We start from the raw sequence: 19,125 nt of genomic DNA, 5'->3' as shown, positions 1-19,125 counted from the left end.
CCTTAAAAAATAATCTTCAGAAAAGAGTGAGTTGTTCCATAATTAGGCCTTCACAAAGTGTTCATAACTGCTTATTCAATAACTTTATTTTGAACAAAGGATAATTTGGGAACTATACATTAGCTTGAAATAACCAATAAATGGTAGCTTTTATATTTCATTAAACTTTACTAGATATCCTGTGAAATGACATCAAAATAGGCATTTGATATTTCTATAAAAAAGCCTTTAGAAAATGACACACATGCTGTGGCATTAAGATGGAGAACTGAGCACACTCATCTCATTCTGTCTGTCTGAGTTCTGCTAAAATTATGGTGAAGAGGAAAGAAACTTAACACAACATATTGGAAACTAAAAAGCACTGAGGAGAGCAGCAATTGACTCAAGACAGCCAAGAAACCTGAGGTGTAGAAAAACTATTCCAAGTTTTTAGTTACCTCAGACTGTTCACAAACTGGCAGCACAAGGTAGGAGATTGGAAAACACCTCCAAGGACAGGTGGAGAGTCTGATCAACTCAACAAGAATGACTTTAAGATCCTGAAATCAGAAGTTCTCCAGCAAAAGCCGACCTTTCTCATTATACAGTGAATCTTGAAGTCAACACAAGACTCTCCCACGAAGTAAGAGATTCCAATCAGCTATCAGTACCCAACTTTCAATCATGAGCAGACAACCAAGAATTACTACACACTAATGCTTAACATGGAAGACGAAGACATATCACAAGGAGAGAAACAAAGACAACACAAAGAGGAAAAAGTATGAATAAAAATACAATCACTAATACAGTCAATGGATTAAGATACTACATTAAGAAATAAGAATAAGATGCCCAAAAGAGAGGACATTCAGAGGAAAGATGGTCTTAGAGAGAGAAAAGGAAAACTGCCTTCAAAATAGCAGCAGCAACAACAACAACAACAAAAAATAGCAAATGGGGAGGAAAAGATCCAGAATCATAGAGAATCAGCCCAAAGGTCTGTTTTACAAGAGAGGTGACAGAACACAGGAGGGAGGAATTCATTAAAACAGCTTCAAAAACACTTCTCTGAACTGAAAGACATGGACCACCCACAGAGTGTCTAAGTTAATACAAGAGAAGAACCTACAAAAAGTCCTCCTGTGTCCCCTTCCTCTTGAACCTCCCTCCCACCTCCCTCCCCACCCCACCCTACAGGTTGTTAGAGAGCCTTGGTTTGAGTACCCTGAGTCATACAGCAAATTCCCATTGGCTACTCATGTTGATGTTTGGCAGAAACCAACACAATTCTGTAAAGCAATCTTACTTCAATTAAAAAATAAATTTAGAAGGTGGAAAAAAAAGGTCACTGTGAAATTTTAGATTAATTATACAGGGAAGATTCAAAAGACTTCTAAAGAAGAAAAAAACAGGTGACATGCAAGTGATAAGGAGCGAGAACAGCTTTGGACTTCTCAAGGGCAATACACAACACTAAGAACAAGATAAAATAGGGTAACGTCTTCAAAATTCTGGAAGAACATTTTCCAACTTAGAATTCTATACCCAGCCCACATTTCAACCAAGTGTGAAAACAGAGTGAGCATCAACTACGTATGAAAACGGAGTGAGCATTTTGGACGTGCAGGGTCTAAAGGACACCACTTCCCATGTGGTCTTCCTCAAGAAGCCACTGAAGGGTTAGTTCTGCCAAGAGGAGACCGTGATCCAAGAAAGAAGACACAACACAGAGGAAACAAAACCCGACAACGGAAAAAGGGAAAAAACCCCAGAAAGAGCGAAAGGCAGCTTTATGACCGCCTGATGTCAGTCAGCCTGGGGCAGTGCAGGACAGTGTGACCCAAGAGACAGACATGTTGAAGATTACCATGGATTTCTTTTTAATGGAAGGACTGAATGCTTGGTTGAGCTTAGCCCAGATTTTCATATGAGCTCTGCTTGTCTTGACAGTGGGCTGAAAATGGTTCTGCTTCCTCTCTATGCTCTGCTGGGTGGAACCAATCGAGAATAATCATTTTACCTCAGAGAATTACTCAGTTTTAAACTACTTCTGCAAACTGGAAGTAGAAAATAGTGAGCTTTCTAGCAAAAAATAAAGAAAACCCCACTCTCATGCCACATTGCTGCAAACTATTCATCACCAGCCTGCTCCACTCCTCTGCCAGATGCTGCAACTCTAGGGAGCTGTGTTCCAGACCTTGCTCATGACTTTGCCCTCTGACTTTCTCAGAAGAGGCTCTTAGAAACTCCTAGAGAAGCTGAAGCCAGATTATAACCCAGGAAGTTAAAAACAGAGGAAGGAAAAATTTCTCTTTCTAAACAGTGTTATTTTAACTAAAATGATTTTCACATTGTCAATGACTTTTTTCCTCATTACTATAGAAAAATGGAAAATGTAAACTCCTCAAAGGTAGAATCAGATCTATATAGTTTCCATATGATACCAAATTCCTAGCACAGTGATGAACTCAAAAATTTCATGATTGGTTTTACAAAATGAAAGATGCTAAGATTTTACTTTAACAATTATAAAAATAATAACTACCATTTAAACTGTGTGGCTGCTGCTGTCTGACACACATTTTTGACTCTTGCCAGTAAAATCAGGTGATGAGTGGAGCTCTTTCTGGTACCTAGAAGACTGACATATACACTTATTAATTTTAAGTGCCCAACTTAAGAGTATCAAGGAGATATTTACAAGACTTAAATTAAGATTCCATTAACATATTTTTTCAAAAGCTTAAGAGCAATCTAAATCCCAGCTTGCCTAAGGCAAGAAACATTTTGGCAATAAAGATGAATCCAGAGAGATAAAAGGAAGCAAACACTAAATAACAGTTGAGTCCTGAGAACAAACGTCATAAAGGATGAAATAGCTCTGAACTGAAACTGTTAGAAATGAGTCTGTATGAACAAAAATCATAACAATTTCATAAGAAAGCTAAGAATTCCACTTAAGTATGTTAACTTAATGAATCACTTTGGTCTTCTCGTGTGTTTTAATCATTTAAAAAGATGAACAGAAGTAAAGAATTACAGGTTTTTAAATCAACCATGTAAAATAAGAACTCAGGAACAGAAAATAAAATTTATGCATGATATAAATCTTAGGAATAAATATTAAGTATTTTGACATGTTGCAATAAGTCATCTTAACAATACCTTAATTAAGGTAAAACAGTTTAGCATTTTATATTTTACCTTTTCATTGAAACTGAGGTTTAAGAATGGTGGAAGCTTTTTTGGCATCCCGGCAGTTGCAAAGTCACAGAAATGGAATTTCCCATCACCAAACGTTTTAAGAACATACCAACTTGAGAAGTTCTGAGAGTCAAGAAAGCGATAGGGAAGATGGCAGGTGGGAAAGTAGGACCCATAAAGTTTCTTCTACTCAACATCTATCAAAATTAGGGAGTAATCCGTGGTCCAAGGTCATCTTATTTGGCCTCTCTGAAGCATCATAAACTGCTTGCTTCTTTTGGAAAAATGCTTTTTCTCTTGGTTTCTTAAATACCAATTACCCCTACCTGTCCTACTTGATTTTCCTCCAGCTCTGTGAACACTTCAGCTGCTGTTTCCCTACTGAAGTCTTACTGCAATTTACTCCATCAGTTCCCTAGTGTTAGAAATTTAGGTTGGTTCTAAAATTTTTAACTATTTAAAACAAAATGAAAAAAGAGAACAACAATACATAAAACATGATACCATGAGAAGTATCCTTAGGGCTACATACTGCCCATATCAATAATTTATTATATAGGATAAATCCCAGAAATGTAATTATCATGTAAAATTATGCATAGCTTTAGGATGTCCTCTAGGAAGACTTATATTTCTAACAATAGACATACCACTTAAAGGCTGTCAACCTGATAGGTGAAAATTAAAATAGTTTTTCTTCCTTTTCTTTAACTGTAATTGTATTTATTTATTGGTGGTGCGGGGTCTTCATGGCTGTGCAGACTTTCCTCTAATGGCAGAGCGAGGGCCGCTCTCCAGTGGCAGTATGCGAACCTCTTCCTGGGGCGGCCTCTCCTGTTGCGGAGCACAGGCTCCAGGGCACACTGCCTTCAGCAGCTGCAGCACGTGGCCTCAGCAGTGGTGGCTCCCAGGCTATGGAGCACAGGCTCGGCAGGTGTGGTGCCCGGGCTATGGAGCACAGGCTCAGCAGTGGTGGCTCCCGGGCTATGAAGCACAGGCTCGGCAGGTGTGGTGCCCGGGTTCAGTCGCTCTGTGGCGTATGGGAAACCCTCCAGACCAGGGCCTGAACCCATGTCTGCTGCAATGGCAGGCAGATTCTTTACCACTGAGCCACCAGGGAAGCCCAACAGGTGAAAAATAGTGTCTTAATTTTCTTTTCTTGGGGTACTTGTGATAGTAAATGGTTTCCAAATTTATTGGTCATTTATATTTCTTCTGTGGATTACACTGTTCATATCACTTGCTGAATTTTCTATTTTGGGGTGTTTCTTGTTACTTATTTTTAAGGGTACTTAATGTACTACTGTTTATTATTATCTTCTTTGTGTGAATTCTAGATGGCCTCATGACCTTTGCCCCTGGTGTAGCCTCTGTGTTTCCTTGTTACACAGTAAAAAAGATTTTGTACATGCAATTAGGGTTACTATTGAGTTGACCTTAAGACAGGAAAACTATTTACATGAGCCTAATCTTATTAGTCAAGCTCTATAAAGGTAAAGCTTCTTCCTGGCTGGTGACAAAAGAGAAAGCCAGAGATATTCTAGCACAAGAAAAACTTGACCAACTCTTGCTGACTTTAAAGATGGAAGGGTCATGTGCAAGAGCTGAAGAATAGTATCTATGGGCCAAGAACAACCTTTGGCTGACAACCAGCAAGGAAACAGGGACCTTGTCTCACAATCACAAGAAATCAAACTCTGCCAACAACAATGATACTGAAAGCCGATTCTTTCCCAGAGCCTCCAGATAAAAGGCCAGTCAAGTCAATATTTTGATTTTGACCTTGTTTGACCCTAAGCAGCAAACCCAGCTGAGCACTCCAAATCTCTAAATAACGAAGAGGTGTGTTTTAAGCCACAAAGTTTGTGATAATTTGTAATACAGCAAAGGAAACTAATCATAATATGCTAAATTTTTTTTTTTCATTCTTCTACTATAGTCGTATGATTTTGGGGGTCTCACACACATACATCTTTTCAAAGTTATAAGATTTTGTAATTAATCATATTTCTGTTGCCAATTTTAAGGTTTTCACATTTTTAATATTAAAAATAATTTTTTGTTTCCAACAAAAGGAAGTTATATGTAGAGATGGGAGTTCAGACTCTTAAAATTAAATGAAACAGTTGTTAGGAAACAGCAAAGATTCAACTTCACTTAAATAATCAACAAAGGAAAAAAAACAAGTAACAACAGTAGAACTCTAGGAACAGATAATAATTCCAAACTGAAAAGTCAGTTTTAGATTTATTAAAGTACTTACTTTATCATTAAGCCTAGAGAAGTCAGTGTATCTTCTAAAAACTACCCAGCTTTCTTCTGGGGTCTTCTTTACTAATATTTTATATACCTATGGAGAGAGTGAGAGACAGAGAGTTAATTTGAGGTAAAATGCTTTTCTGAAGCACACTAATAATAAATAAACTCATCAGCCTCTAAAATATATTTTATGCTGCTGCTGGGGCTACTGCTAAGTTGCTTCGGTCATGTCCAACTCTGTGCGACTTCATAAACAGCAGCCCACCAAGCTCCCCTGTCCCTGTCTTGCCTGGGATTCTCCAGGTAAGAGTACTTGAGTGGGTTGCCACTGCCTTCTCCGATATTTTATGCTAATATATTCTAAAATTAATATGAAAAAATAGCCACTGTTGTCTTACACAATTTAATTTTTAAACCCAATAACTGCCAAGCAAAGTTTTCTAATAAATTAGATGTTTTAATCTTCAAGGATGAAATACAAGGTAGAATATATCCGTATTAGATGAAAGTTTACATTTCTATAATTAAGTACAATTTTCTAGGCTACTGAATAGAAAAATTTGGTTGAAGCATGTCGATATTTTAAAAGGTACTTAAGAAGATTCTATATTTCCTAAGGATAATTTTAGAATTTATTGCGAAGAAATACTGTTTACAACAGAATCTCAGAGAAACATCTGGTAGTTTCTGGTACAGTGTTTTGCGCTAAGCTAAATACATGACACACAGAATGTACTCGGTCACTATCTACTGAATGAGTGAAACTCTCTTAAAAAGAGCAACTTTTTTCCTTCAAGTTAAGGTGTGGAATAACTTTCAACTGTAGTTCTAGAGCTGCACTCTAGCTGCAAACAGCTATAGAATACTTGAAATGTGACTTTGACACATGCTGTGAGTGTAATATAGACCAGATTTCAAAGACTTAGTATGAAAAAAGATGTAAAAATACTTCATTAAAAAGATTATATATTGGTTACATGTTGAAATGATCATATTTTAAATATATTAAACAAAATACATTACTAAATAATCAGTTTCTTTTTACTTTTTTTAACACTAAAAATTAGGAATTTTTTAAATTATAAGTATGACTCATAACTCTAGTGGATGATCAAGAGACAATTTATTAGTTAGGGATTGTTGATCATCCTTACCATTTGATTCTTCTCCCTTACAGACTTCTTTTTCAGCTTTGAAGGGAGAGAATCAGCAAAGGTTAGATTGGATTCTTTAGTTTTCAAGTAAAAAGTAAATAATTTATCTTTGCAACATATAAAGGTGAGGATGAAGATTATTTGGATACCCTGTAAAGTCTCCAGAAAGTCCTGATGTAAAATAGTCATGCAGGGGATAAAAAGTAAATATTCTTTTTAGAAAATGAGCCCTTTTCTAACTGCTACCCTTCACAGTGGTCTCTAAACACTCCTTTTTTCTCTGGGAAAAATACAGGATAAATTTTTGGTTTATTATTTCTAGAAAGCTCTCCTATCTACTTAAGTAGTACTTTCAATGAAAACTATGTACAGTACTGATTATTGCTTCCTCTAAATTCTAATAGCAGTTACTATCTCTACTCTTTATTTGAAACTTAGTGTATACTACACTTTGTACTCTTGTTTTATGTATGCAGTCTATGCTTTAAGTAAGCAAATGTAGACACATACACTGATCATAAAATACATACAGAAAAGCACAAAAACTTCAGTACACCACTTAATGGATTTTCACAGAGTAAACACACCATGTACCGAGTAGCAAGAGGAAGAAACAAAACATTACCAAAGAAGTCCACCCCATGACTCTTTCCGGAACCTGCTCACCACCCCTCCCATTTACTTTTTGTTTTTAATCACTTTTCAAAGACATGACACTCTCTCTATGTTTAAGACCTCACCAGTTTTCCCTAAACTTTCTTCAGTTAAGAGATCAACTCAAAGAAATATACCAAGGTGAAATTATTTGACAAACCTGACTCTCAAGCTTGTAACTCTAGCTTAGACCTCTCCCCTAAACTGAACACTGAATATATATATGTGTGTGTATATATATAGAGAGAGATAAAATACATATGCATGTGTACACCCTCATATATACATACACATAACTGACATCTCCACTTGATGTCTAGCAAATGTTTCAAACCTAGCACGTGCAAAAACAAATTCTGGTCTTTTCCTCAAAATCTGCCATTTCATTCAATGGCAACTCTACTTTTTACATTGTTTAGGTGAGAAGTGTTGGGATCATCTTTGCTTTCTCCATCTCCCCCATCCAAAGGCTCTCTCTTCAAGACATCTTCAGAATCTGGGAATTTCTCAGGCCCCCTTCCCCTACCTGGTGCACACCACCACATCTCCCATGGATTACTGTAAGAACCTAACCGTCTCCTGCCTTCCTTTTTCTCCCACAAAATCTAGTCTCAATTCAGCAGCCAGAATGAGCCTTTAAAAAGCTTAAGTCAGATCATCTAATTTTCCCTTTTAAAATCTTTTTGAGATTCCCAGCTCACAATGGGGGAAACTCTAACGGCTTTATAAAGGCTTCTGTGCTCTATTTGAACTGAGGGTCACACTCCCTTGCTTTTACCTCAGTTCCTACATTTCTCCCCATTGATTATTCTGCTGTCAGCCACTAGGGTCTCGGCAGTTACACCACCTGTCTGGGAAGCCCCCTCCCTCACCACTCAATGTCCTGGGTATGGTCATGGCTCATTTTCTCTTCAGTTCAGTGGCTCAGTCATGTCCGACTCTTTGTGACCCCATGGACTGCAGCATACCAGGCCTCTCTGTCTGTCCCTGTCACTTTCTCTCAGTGCTACATCTTTCCTGTGAGGCCATGACTAGCATTGCCACTTAAATTGCAACTCTGGTTTCAAGAAACTATTTCTTTCCTCCTTTTGATTCTTCTCTATAGCACTTATCACCATGTGACAAACTAACATTAAGAATAAAATTGCTTATCTATATTTCATACGTTCAGTTGAGCTCTTGTACCACTATTACCTGGAAGAGGGCTTGGCACATAAGAGGTACTCCAAAAACACTAAATTATAAATAAGTGAATATGATTGATTCTATATGTGCCGTTTATTTCTTCCTCTGTATTGTCTTGAAAGACTTTATATATAAACTTTTCACACACATTACTTCAGTGAATGCTTATTCTTGCATAGAGAAGGTAGGTCACCGTACAGAAATGAGCCACCAATTTATTATAATTTCCAAAAATCACTCACAAAAAAGTCAGATCCATGCAGATTTGCCACCCATATCATGTCTTACAATATTTTAACTCTAAAAACTGCCTCTTTATAATTTCAATATTCTTTTTCCTAGAAGATCCTTCCATACTGTTATTAACTATATAACACGAAATGTTGAAGTAAATATGAAATCATTACTTCCAGAAAATCCCAAAGAAAGAACAGTTTCAAAGAACAAGCTTATAAGTGGATTTAACAAGGTCATTGGATATATAAATATGTAATATATAACGAGGACAAAATAGATTAAACTAGCAATGAACAAACAGAAAACATGAAAAGATGTAGAGAATATCAAACAATATCCATACTTAGTAATAAATCTTAGCAAAAGAGGTTAAGACTTCTGCCATGAAAACTATTACTTAAAATATTATTAAATATTATTTAATAACTTATTAAAACATTATTTAAAATTAATTAAAATATTATTTAAATAAGTTAAAGACTTAAGGACATGGTTTAGGTTTGTAGATTCAAAGACTCGGTACTATAAATATGTCAGTTCTCCCTAGATAGATTTAATACAATCTCAATGCAAAGGGCCAAGACAACCCTGAAGAGGAACACCAAAGCTATAGTACTTAGCTACCAGATGTCAATACTACCATCAGGCCTTAGTAATTAAAGGCAGGGTGAAACCAGTAAAGAAGGCAGAAACGGAGCACAGAGTCAGCCCCACACATTCATGGTCACCTGAGTGTGACACATGCGACACAGCAAATGCAAAGGAGATAGAGCTGCTTTTTCAATAAAATCCTGATTTCAGGGAGAAAAAAATGTGTCTTGACTCTTACTTCATACCATGGACAAAAATCAATTCCAGACAGTTTATAGCTCTACCTATGAAAAGTCCAACAATAAAGCTCTTAGAAGAAAACATAGGACAACATACTTGTAATCTGGGAGGAGGCAGATTTTAAAAAGGGCTAACTATATGCAGGTCAGGAAGCAACAGTTAGAACTGGATATGGAACAACAGACTGGTTCCAAATAGGAAAAGGAATACATCAAGGCTGTATATTGTCACCTTGCTGATTTAACTTATATGCAGAGCACATCATGAGAAACACTGTGCTGGAAGCAGCACAAGCTGGAATCAAGATTGCTGGGAGAAATCTCAATAACCTCAGATATGCAGATGACACCACCCTTATGGCAGAAAGTGAAGAGGAACTAAAAAGCTTCTTGATGAAAGTGAAAGAGGAGAGTGGAAAACCTAGCCTAAAGCTCAACATTCAGAAAACGAAGATTATGGCATCTGATCCCATCACTTCATGGGAAATAGATGGGCAAACAGTGGAAACAGTGTCAGACTTTATTCTTCTGGGCTCCAGAATCACTGCAGATGGTGACTGCAGCCATGAAATTAAAAGACACTTGCTCCTTGGAAGAAAAGTTATGACCAACCTAGATAGAATATTGAAAAGCAGAGAGATTACTTTGCCAACTACTGTCTGTCTAATCGAGGCTATGGTTTTTCCTGTGGTCATGTATGGATGTGAGAGTTGGACCGTGAAGAAAGCTGAGTACCGAAGAATTGATGCTGCAAGGAGATCCAACCAGTCCATTCTGAAGGAGATCAACCCTGGGATTTCTTTGGAAGGAATGATGCTGAAGCTGAAACTCCAGTACTTTGACCACCTCATGCGAAGAGTTGACTCATTGGAAAAGACTCTGATGCTGGGAGGGATTAGGGGCAGGAGGAGAAGGGGACGACAGAGGATGAGATGGCTGGATGGCATCACTAACTCAATGGACGTGGGTCTGAGTGAACTCCAGGAGTTGGTGATGGAGGGAAGCTTGGCGTGCTGCAGCCCATGGGGTTGTAGAGTTGGACATGACTGTGTGACTGAACTGAACTGGGAAGGTGTGGAATAACTAGAATTCTCATACACTGCTTAAAGAAATATAACTTAGTATGGCCGCTCTGGTACATTGTTCATCAGTATCTTCTAAAGCTGGGCAGATGATCTAGAAACTTTATTCTTAGAACTTTATATCAAACAGAAGTGAGTATATGTGTTTACTGAGGGACAAGTACTAACAGGTTTGCAGCAGTATCTATAAAAGTCCCAAACTGGAAATGATTAAAAGGCCATTCAGCAGTAGAATGGATAAGCTGTAGTATATTCACATAAAGGAGTAACATCAGTAATGAAAGTGAACTGCCTACAATTACATGCAAGATCAAGGATGAATCTTTCAAACATATGCTGAAGAGACCATACCCAAGAGTAAATACTCCATAATTCCACTAACATGAAGTACAGAAACAGGCAAAATTAACCTAGGCCATCAGTAGAGTGGGTATTGACTGACAGAGCATGAGGGGAGGCTTTAAGGATGTTGTAATGGTCTATTCTTGATTTGTGTGCTGGTTTCACCGCTCTGTCTGGTTTGCAAAAATTCATTCAAGTAAAGCAAAAGTACACCAACAGCATGACAACTTAAGGGGTATAAACCAATTGACTCTTACGTTCAATAAATTACAAGTATAGGCTAACATCATTCAGCACAAGTTTCGAGCACAGGTTAATAAATCTTTCATCTAATGACGGATAGCAGAAGTCAATACTCACAGTGAATTTAGCTCTTTCTTCCATCACCTCATAACCCAGGATAATAGGTGTAGAAGGTCTATCTTCCAAAGTTACTGTTTCAGGACTTTGTTCTTCATTTTCTCTTGGTCTAGCAGAATATTCAATGGAAGAATCTGCACCTGTAAATTTAGTCCTAATGAGGGGACTGCTACAGACAGATGAAGTGCTTTCCATTTGGTCAGATACACTGGTCTGTTTAAAATTACCCATATTTGAGTCTTCTAACTGGCCTTTGGAAGAATTTGAGCTTGTTGAGATACTCCCAAAAGAAGAACTTCTTTGGTTTCTGGTGGTTGCAAAACTGGAAGCAGAGTTCCCTAGGGGCATAGGAACTGGAACGTAAGGAGTTGCCATCTTCTTTTGGCTTTTGTAACAAACTTGCACACTTCTGAGTCCGAACAATTAGAGAACAAGTAGTAAGCAATGCATTATTTTCTTCTTAAGGAATTCACTCTCTAAAAATGAGAGGAACACATGAAAGATTAGTCTTTGATCAGGAGGATTATTCAAAAGAAAACAAAATACTCATATCCATTTCTTTTAATATTGTGACACTATTATTTTGTTTAGAAAGAAAACACACCCCAAACTTCTTTCTTTAATCCAAAAATATCACCTCTAAGAACTCCTGTTTGCAAGATGAGGAGAGCAGAAGTATTCTACACCCTTTTTCTCGATCCTAATATTATATGTTATCCTTTTTCCCTCACTTTCTTTCTTTGTGATGGATTGCTTTAAGGGTCACTGTAACCTGACATCATGGACATAGAGGAGTTGAAAAGCGGAAAAGTGATAAAGATGGTCCTGAAACTTTATTTTCTTTATTACGATCCTGACACTACTAAATATTGTACAGGCAGCGGAGGGATAAGGGAAGGAAAGAAAGGGAGAGAAATTATTTATATTTCCTTCCGATTTAACTAGGGAAACTAAAAAATTACCCAGAGTAATGACAGTCAACCAGAAGCTTTGACAGCTTGTAAGGTAAATAATAGACAGTTCTTAAAGTAACAGTTTATTAAAACCAGGATCAAACGGATTTGGGGGTGGGGGGGAACTTGGTCAAATTAATCAAATAAACCGCAATGAACGTTAAACGTATCGAACAAGATTAAATGATTAAAAGTTTAAACGTTCTTCTTGTTTCCAGACCATCCCTAATTCTGCTACACCATAAACTGCAAGTACTGAACAAATGTTCAAAACCCATACTCCATAAGCTCTGGTGTCAAAAGGAGTTTATCTTGTCTCATAATTTCACAATGATACAGGAAAAAAGGTTTCCCACTAGGCTGTTAATAAACTACGAAATGGCAGGAAAGTACAGATCGGGGAAATGGCACACAAGAACCGGTCTACCTATTCAACTACGTCCACGCAACTCTACTGGTGAGAAAGGTAAAGAGACAAGCCGCTCAGGGTCCGAGAGACGCGGAGACAACATTTCTAACCCAGCACGTGGCTCTGGGCACCCTTCCCCATCATCGGGAACTCCGGAAGCCCGAGCTGCTGATTCACCGCTCCTCGGTTCCACCCGACGGCTTCCCCCCAAAGAAGTAAATAAAAGCCTGAACTCAGCCTCCTGACGGCCGGCGGGGTCGCCCCGCCCTTGGCCACTCGACCACCTGAGGCCTCAGGGCCGGGGGAGCACCGGACCCGAACAGCCTCTGAGCTCGCGAGGCCCTCAGCGCTGCCCGGCGGGAAGACAGCAAGCGGGGCTCGCGCCGCGGCCTCGACCTGCTCTGAGAAGAACCTCTCGGTCCTCTGGAGGACCACGGGCAGGTGAGGTGGCCCGAGCCCGAGCAGCTCGGCGAGCGAGACAGGTCGCGGCGTGCGGGCAGCGCAGAGCCGGGACTACCCCGGACGGTCGGCGCAGGCCAGGGCTCCTCGGCTCGGGGGGCGGCGAGCCCCCGCTCCCGGGGGCCCCAAGACGCCCCCGCCTCCGCCCCGGCGCGCGGCAGAGCCGGTGGCCGCCCGGGCTCTGTCGCACTCCCGGCCCTCCGTGGGAGTTCCCCCCGCCCGCCACCGGGGCCCAAGTGTCAGCCGCCGCGCGCTCCCCACCTACCTCAGCGCGCCCCCCACCTCAGTGCGCCCCCCCACCTATCTCAGCGCGCCCCCAACCTATCTCAGCGCACCCCCACCTACCTCAGCGCGCCCCTCACCTCAGCGCGCCCCCCACCTACCTCAGCGCACCCCCCACCTACCTCAGCGCACCCCTCACCCACCTCAGCGCGCCCCCCACCTCAGCGCGCCCCCCACCTCAGTGCGCCCCCCCACCTATCTCAGCGCGCCCCCCACCTCAGCGCGCCCCCAACCTACCTCAGCGCGCCCCCAACCTATCTCAGCGCGCCCCCCACCTAAGCGCTCCCCCTACCTACCTCAGCGCACCCTCCACCTATCTCAGCGCGCCCCCCACCTCAGCGCACCCTCACCCACCTCAGCGCGCCCCCCACCTCAGCGCACCCTCACCCACCTCAGCGCGCCCCCCACCTCAGCGCACCGCCCACCTCAGCGCACCCTCACCCACCTCAGCGCGGCCCCCACCTCAGCGCACCCCCCACCTACCTCAGCGCACCCCTCACCCACCTCAGCGCGCTCCTCACCTCAGCGCGCTCCGTACCTACCTCAGCGCACGCCCCACCTACCTCAGCGCACCCCCCACCTACCTCAGCGCTCCCCTCACCCACCTCAGCGCGCTCCTCACCTCAGCGCGCTCCGTACCTACCTCAGCGCACGCCCCACCTACCTCAGCGCGCCCCTCACCTACCTCAGCGCTCCCCTCACCCACCTCAGCGCGCTCCTCACCTCAGCGCGCTCCGTACCTACCTCAGCGCGCCCCTCACCTACCTCAGCGCGCCCCTCACCCACCTCAGCGCGCTCCTCACCTCAGCGCGCTCCGTACCTACCTCAGCGCGCTCCGTACCTACCTCAGCGCGCCCCTCACCTACCTCAGCGCGCCCCTCACCTACCTCAGCGCGCTCCGCTCCCCAGCCCGCTCCCTACCTCCGCCCACTCGGGCGCGCTGCCCCGGGAGGGTTAACTCCGACCCTCACCGCAGCTTTCCGTCTCCACCCACCGCACCCGGAGAACTCACGTGACCCCTTCCCGAAAACAGCGGCTCCCGCCCGCCTCCGCGCGGGCCGCGGGCCCAGAGTCCCTGCCAGGAGGAGGGAGGGGCTGGGCGCCGCCGCTCCCGGAAGTGACGTCACGTCGAGGGCGCCCGCCTCAGGGGCGTGAGTCGTGGTCTCAGGGGTCCTCGGCGCCCGAGTCGAACCTAGTTTGTGGTAAGAATTTTACCTTCTTTCCCATAGCTTTATTTTTATCAGTTAACTTTTGAGACGTGGAGGCTACGGTCCCTAGTTTGAACGACAGGTGATGAGAAGACTACAATTCCCGGGAGCAACTGCGGCCAACGTGGGCCGGGGCTCGCTTTGCGTCTTGGGACTCGTAGTCATCCCCTGCGGGGCTGGTTCTACCCGGTTAGAGACTGGTTTCCAGAAGGAGCCGCGTCTCAGAGGACAGCTGATTCTAAAAGGGGGACGCAGGCCTCCAATGAGGAGGAGTAATTCCTCCAATGAGAAGGAGTAATTTCAGAGAACTGAAGTTGTTCAGTGTGGCGGTTTTTTTTTTTTTTTAAATCTCGAGAGAAATTTTGATTCAAATAAATGTTAGGCCTGTTAGGGGCTTCCAGTGGGGAGACCTTGGTTTTTTTTTTTTTAATCTCGAGAGAAATTTTGATTCAAATAAATATTAGGCCTGTTAGGGGCTTCCAGTGGGGAGACCTTGGTTCCATCCCTGGGTCCCTTGGAGGAGGCCATGACAACCCGCTCCAGTATTCTTGCCTGGAGAATCCCATGGACAGAGGAGCTTGGTGGGCTACAGTCCGTGGGGTCGCAAAGACTCGGCAGGACTGAAACAACTTAGCACACAGGCTTGTTAGACGTGCATGTCTAAAGACCTGAAGATGATCAGAAAAATGGCTCTTTGATAGACAAATACTAAAATTCAGACCCGTCTGCAGGCCTGTTTATTATTAGAATTGAGCAATTTGATACAAAAATCATTCCATGAGTTCTAAGGCGTTGGAATAGTCCCAAGACTGGGAAAACATGATACTTGTAATTTCAAAGTGAACATAGGAAGATAATCTGGCTTGTGGCATATTGATGGTGTTTGATTGATAATATTGCTCTTTCAGTGTGAATGAGACATAAAAAGAGAATTCTAGTGACTTCTCTGGCAGTGGAGTAGTTAAGACTCTGTGCTTCCAGTGCAGAAGACAAAGTTTGCATCCCTGGTGGAGAAACTAAGATCCCACATGCTTCCTCCTACAGTGGAATAAATAAATAAAATTGAAAAATAAAAAAGAATTCTGTAGAGATGGTAGACTAAAACATGAGGTAGTTTTCAGGATAGACTAGGCAGCCTTGGCTGAGAGGTGGCAGATATATCCTTGAATTCTGTAAGTTAATAAAGGTGTAGAAAAGAAAAAGGAGCTTTGGAACATTTCCCTCACTTGTCAGGACTGCAGCAAAAGATAAGTTTGAAAATGGAAAATCTTATAATCTAATATCCAGGAAGCAAAGGAATATTAAACTTTCAAGAAGCAAAGTATACACATACCTCAGTTAGGGATAGAAAAAAGATTTAGAAAAGATCATTGGAATTGTCCAAGAAGAACTTCCTTCACAAATTATTTAAAGGAGCATACAGGACCTGCATACTATATGTATTCTTTGTCTTCCAGAATATCTGGCATAGATGAATGTCTAGATTTTACTTTTAGAAAATGAACACTTCTTAAAAATATTTTAATGAGATTCCAATTAACAGTGTAAATTATACTAGTTTCAAGTATGCAACATAATGACTTAATATTTGTACTCATTGTGAAGTGATCACTATAGTAAGTCTAGAGAATTCCAGAAAAATATCTACTTTTGCTTCATTGACTATGTTAAACTCTTTGACTGTGTGGATCACAACAAACTGTGGAAAATTCTTAAAGAGATGGGAGTACCAGACCACCTTGCTTGTCTTCTGAGAAACCTGTATGTGGGTCAAGGAGCAACAGTTAGGACTGGACATGGAATAACTGACTGGTTCCAGATTGGGAAAGGAGTATGTCAGGGTTGTGTATTGTCACCCTACTGATTTAACTTCTTTGCAGAGTACATCATGTGAAATTCTGGGCTGGATGAATCACAAGCTGGAATCAGTGTTGCCAGAAGAAATATCAACAGCCTCAGATATGCAGATAATAATACTCTAATGGCAGAAAGTGAAGAGGAGCTAAAGAGCTTCTTGATGAAAGTGAAAGAGGGGAGTGAAAAAGCTAGGTTAAAACTCAACGTGAAAAAAACTTAGATCATGGCATTCAATCCCATCAATTCATGGCAAATAGAAGGAGAAAAAGTGGAAGCAGTGACAGGTTTTTTTCTTAGGCTCCAAAACCACTGTGGACAGTGACTGCAGCCATGAAATTAAAAGATGCTTCGAACTTGAATGGAAAGCTATGGCAAACCTAGATAGCATATTAAAAAGCAGAGACATCACTTTGCTGATAAAGGTCCATATCGTCAAAGCTATGATTTTTCCAGTAGTCATGTAGGTGTTAGAGTTAGACCATAAAGAAGGCTGAGCACTGAAGAACTGATGTTTTTGAATTGTGCTGGGGAAGACTCTTGAGAGTCCCTTGGACTGCAGGAGATCAAACCAGTCAACTCTAAAGGAAATCAACCCTGAATATTCATTGGAAGGACTGATGCTGAAGCTGAAGCTTTTCTCTGGCCACCTGATGTGAAGAGCTGACGCATTGGAAAAGACCCTGATGCTGGGAAAGACTAAAGGCAAATGGAAAAGGGGTGACAGAGGAGTCCATGGTTAGACAGCATCACTGATTCAATGGATTTGAGTGAACTCTGGGAGATACTGGAGACAGAGGAGCCTGATGTACTACAGTCCATGGGGTCGCAAAGAGTTGGACACGACTTAGTGACTGAAAAACAACAATAACAATATTCTTGGCTCCTTAGTTGTAAATGAATTGGCCGTATGCATATGGGTTTACTTCTGAGCTCCAGGACATCCTTAACAATCAAGAAAGAATATCTGTGATTGTCAAAATAAAAGTTATATTAACACAGATAGCATCTAATGGCTAGTCTCTGTGTATGGAATATTTTATTTGAGCTATGATGCCTTTATACAGTGCACACAATCAAATTGAATTGCATTCATTTTAATTTTTAAAGTAACAGAAGATCATTTTTCTCTTCTTTCATAATTTTAATTTTGTATAAAACATATACACATAGCAGGACATATGGAGCCCGCTCAAGGTATGATTTTATACAATGATATGTAGATATTGGCACATAGAGGTAGAGGGTTTAAGGGGGAGGAAGAATGAAGGTAAGAAAAAACACAGCAGAATAAATTATGTGCAATAGGCAGACATCTCTTGAGGTAGCCTCTTAGATCTCAACATTTCCCCCTTCTGTAAAGTTTGTCCCTCTTCTACAAGGATGAGTCCTTGTGGTCATGTTCATAATATGTTACTCTTTTAACAAGTTTTTGTCATAGTTGATTGTGTCTGAACAGGACTTTTGACCCAGTTATGTCCAAATGATACTCTCTTCTACTGTCTTGTAGGAAGGTGAGTATACAGACTGGAAGTCACAGGAGTTAAAGTCAGATAAAGGAAATTTTGTGTGAAGGTCCATAAAGTCCCATGGCTGAGGTCACTGGAGTTGGTCTGGTTCTTCCCCATTATCCACTTTTTTTGGAGTTCATGAGTACCTTAATGTTCTTCCAGTAGATTTGCTTTTTACTTAAATCTAGCCAGAGCTGGTTATTTTGCTTATAACTGAGAGTACAACTAATATGGCCCATTGAAATGAGACAAACTGAATGCGCAAAGTGACAGTTGATAAAATACAAACAATCCCTTATCAATGATTTGAAATAACTGAAATAACATAAAATGACTCTTTTCCAATTATTGTTGTTGTTGTTTAGTCGCCCAGTTGTGTCCGACTCCTTGCGACTTCTTAGACTGCAGCACACCAGGCCTCCCTGTCCCTCACCATCTCCTGGAGTTTGCCCAAGTTCATGTTCATTGTAGTGATGCCGTCCAGCTATCGCATCCTCTGACACCCTCTTCTTCTGCCCTCAATCTTTCCCAGAATCAGGGACTTTTCCAGTGAGTCATCTGTGCGCATCAGATGACCAAAATCCTGGAGCTTTAGCTTCAGCATCAGTCCTTCAGTGAATATTCAGGGTTGAGCTCCCTTAAGATTGACTGGCTTGATCTCCTTGCTGCTCAAGGGACTTTCAGGAGTCTTCTCCAGCATCACAGTTTGAAGGCATCAATTCTTTGGTTTTCTGCCTTCCTTATGGTCCAGCTCTCAACCATACATGACCACTGGGGCGACCACATCCTAGGCTATATGGGCCTTTGTTGGCAGAGTGATGTCTCTGCTTTTCTACACACAGTCTAGGTTTGTCATCACTTTCCTGCCAAGAAGCAATTGTCTTGTGGTTTCATGGCTGCAGTTATTACTTTGGTATAATTTCACGGATTCCTTGTTTTCCATAGGCAGTGTTTCTATAATTTTAATAGTCAGGATCTGAACTCCACCTGCCCTCTGTTTTCTCCCTGTCATGAAATTTTAAAAGTTCAGAAAAAGAACTATAGGTAGTCTGTTCTTAGAGTGACAGGAGGTGACCAAAGTAGCAATGGAGCAACATGATAGCCAACTTTATTACAGTGAGTGTGTGACCTGTGGATGCCCTAAATCCAGGGTGGGA

General features: G+C 41.5%; 1 protein-coding gene and 1 long non-coding RNA gene across 13 annotated transcripts in view; one reads left to right on the top strand and one right to left on the bottom strand.

Annotated features, from left to right (window-relative positions):
• SNX16 (sorting nexin 16) overlaps positions 1–14,502 on the bottom strand; it is a 33,680-nt gene extending 19,178 nt beyond the window's left edge. Inside the window, exons 1-4 of one of the 12 annotated variants that reach the window (XM_069600715.1) lie at positions 14,408–14,502; positions 11,520–11,768; positions 11,293–11,432; positions 5,453–5,539 (exon numbers count right to left, since the gene is read on the bottom strand). In XM_069600715.1, coding sequence (XP_069456816.1) covers positions 5,453–5,539; positions 11,293–11,432; positions 11,520–11,667 — 375 coding nt within the window. In that variant the 5' untranslated portion in view covers positions 11,668–11,768; positions 14,408–14,502. Of the gene's footprint in view, positions 1–5,452; positions 5,540–11,292; positions 11,769–13,916; positions 13,946–13,979; positions 14,016–14,282 lie in introns of those variants that run through there. The other 11 variants (XM_069600713.1, XM_069600717.1, XM_069600714.1 and 8 more) reach the window with 11 other exon arrangements.
• On the top strand, positions 14,372–17,458 carry LOC138446013 (uncharacterized). Its single transcript, XR_011259093.1, has 2 exons — positions 14,372–14,597; positions 16,484–17,458. It is a non-coding gene; the product is annotated as an uncharacterized lncRNA (long non-coding RNA).
• Positions 17,459–19,125: the final 1,667 nt, after the last annotated feature.

Source organism: Ovis canadensis, chromosome 9 (genome assembly GCF_042477335.2).
Source record: "Ovis canadensis isolate MfBH-ARS-UI-01 breed Bighorn chromosome 9, ARS-UI_OviCan_v2, whole genome shotgun sequence".
Classification (NCBI taxonomy): domain Eukaryota; kingdom Metazoa; phylum Chordata; class Mammalia; order Artiodactyla; family Bovidae; genus Ovis; species Ovis canadensis.
Note: the sequence above shows the minus strand (reverse complement) of the source record. Positions and strands in the feature narration are given on the sequence as shown.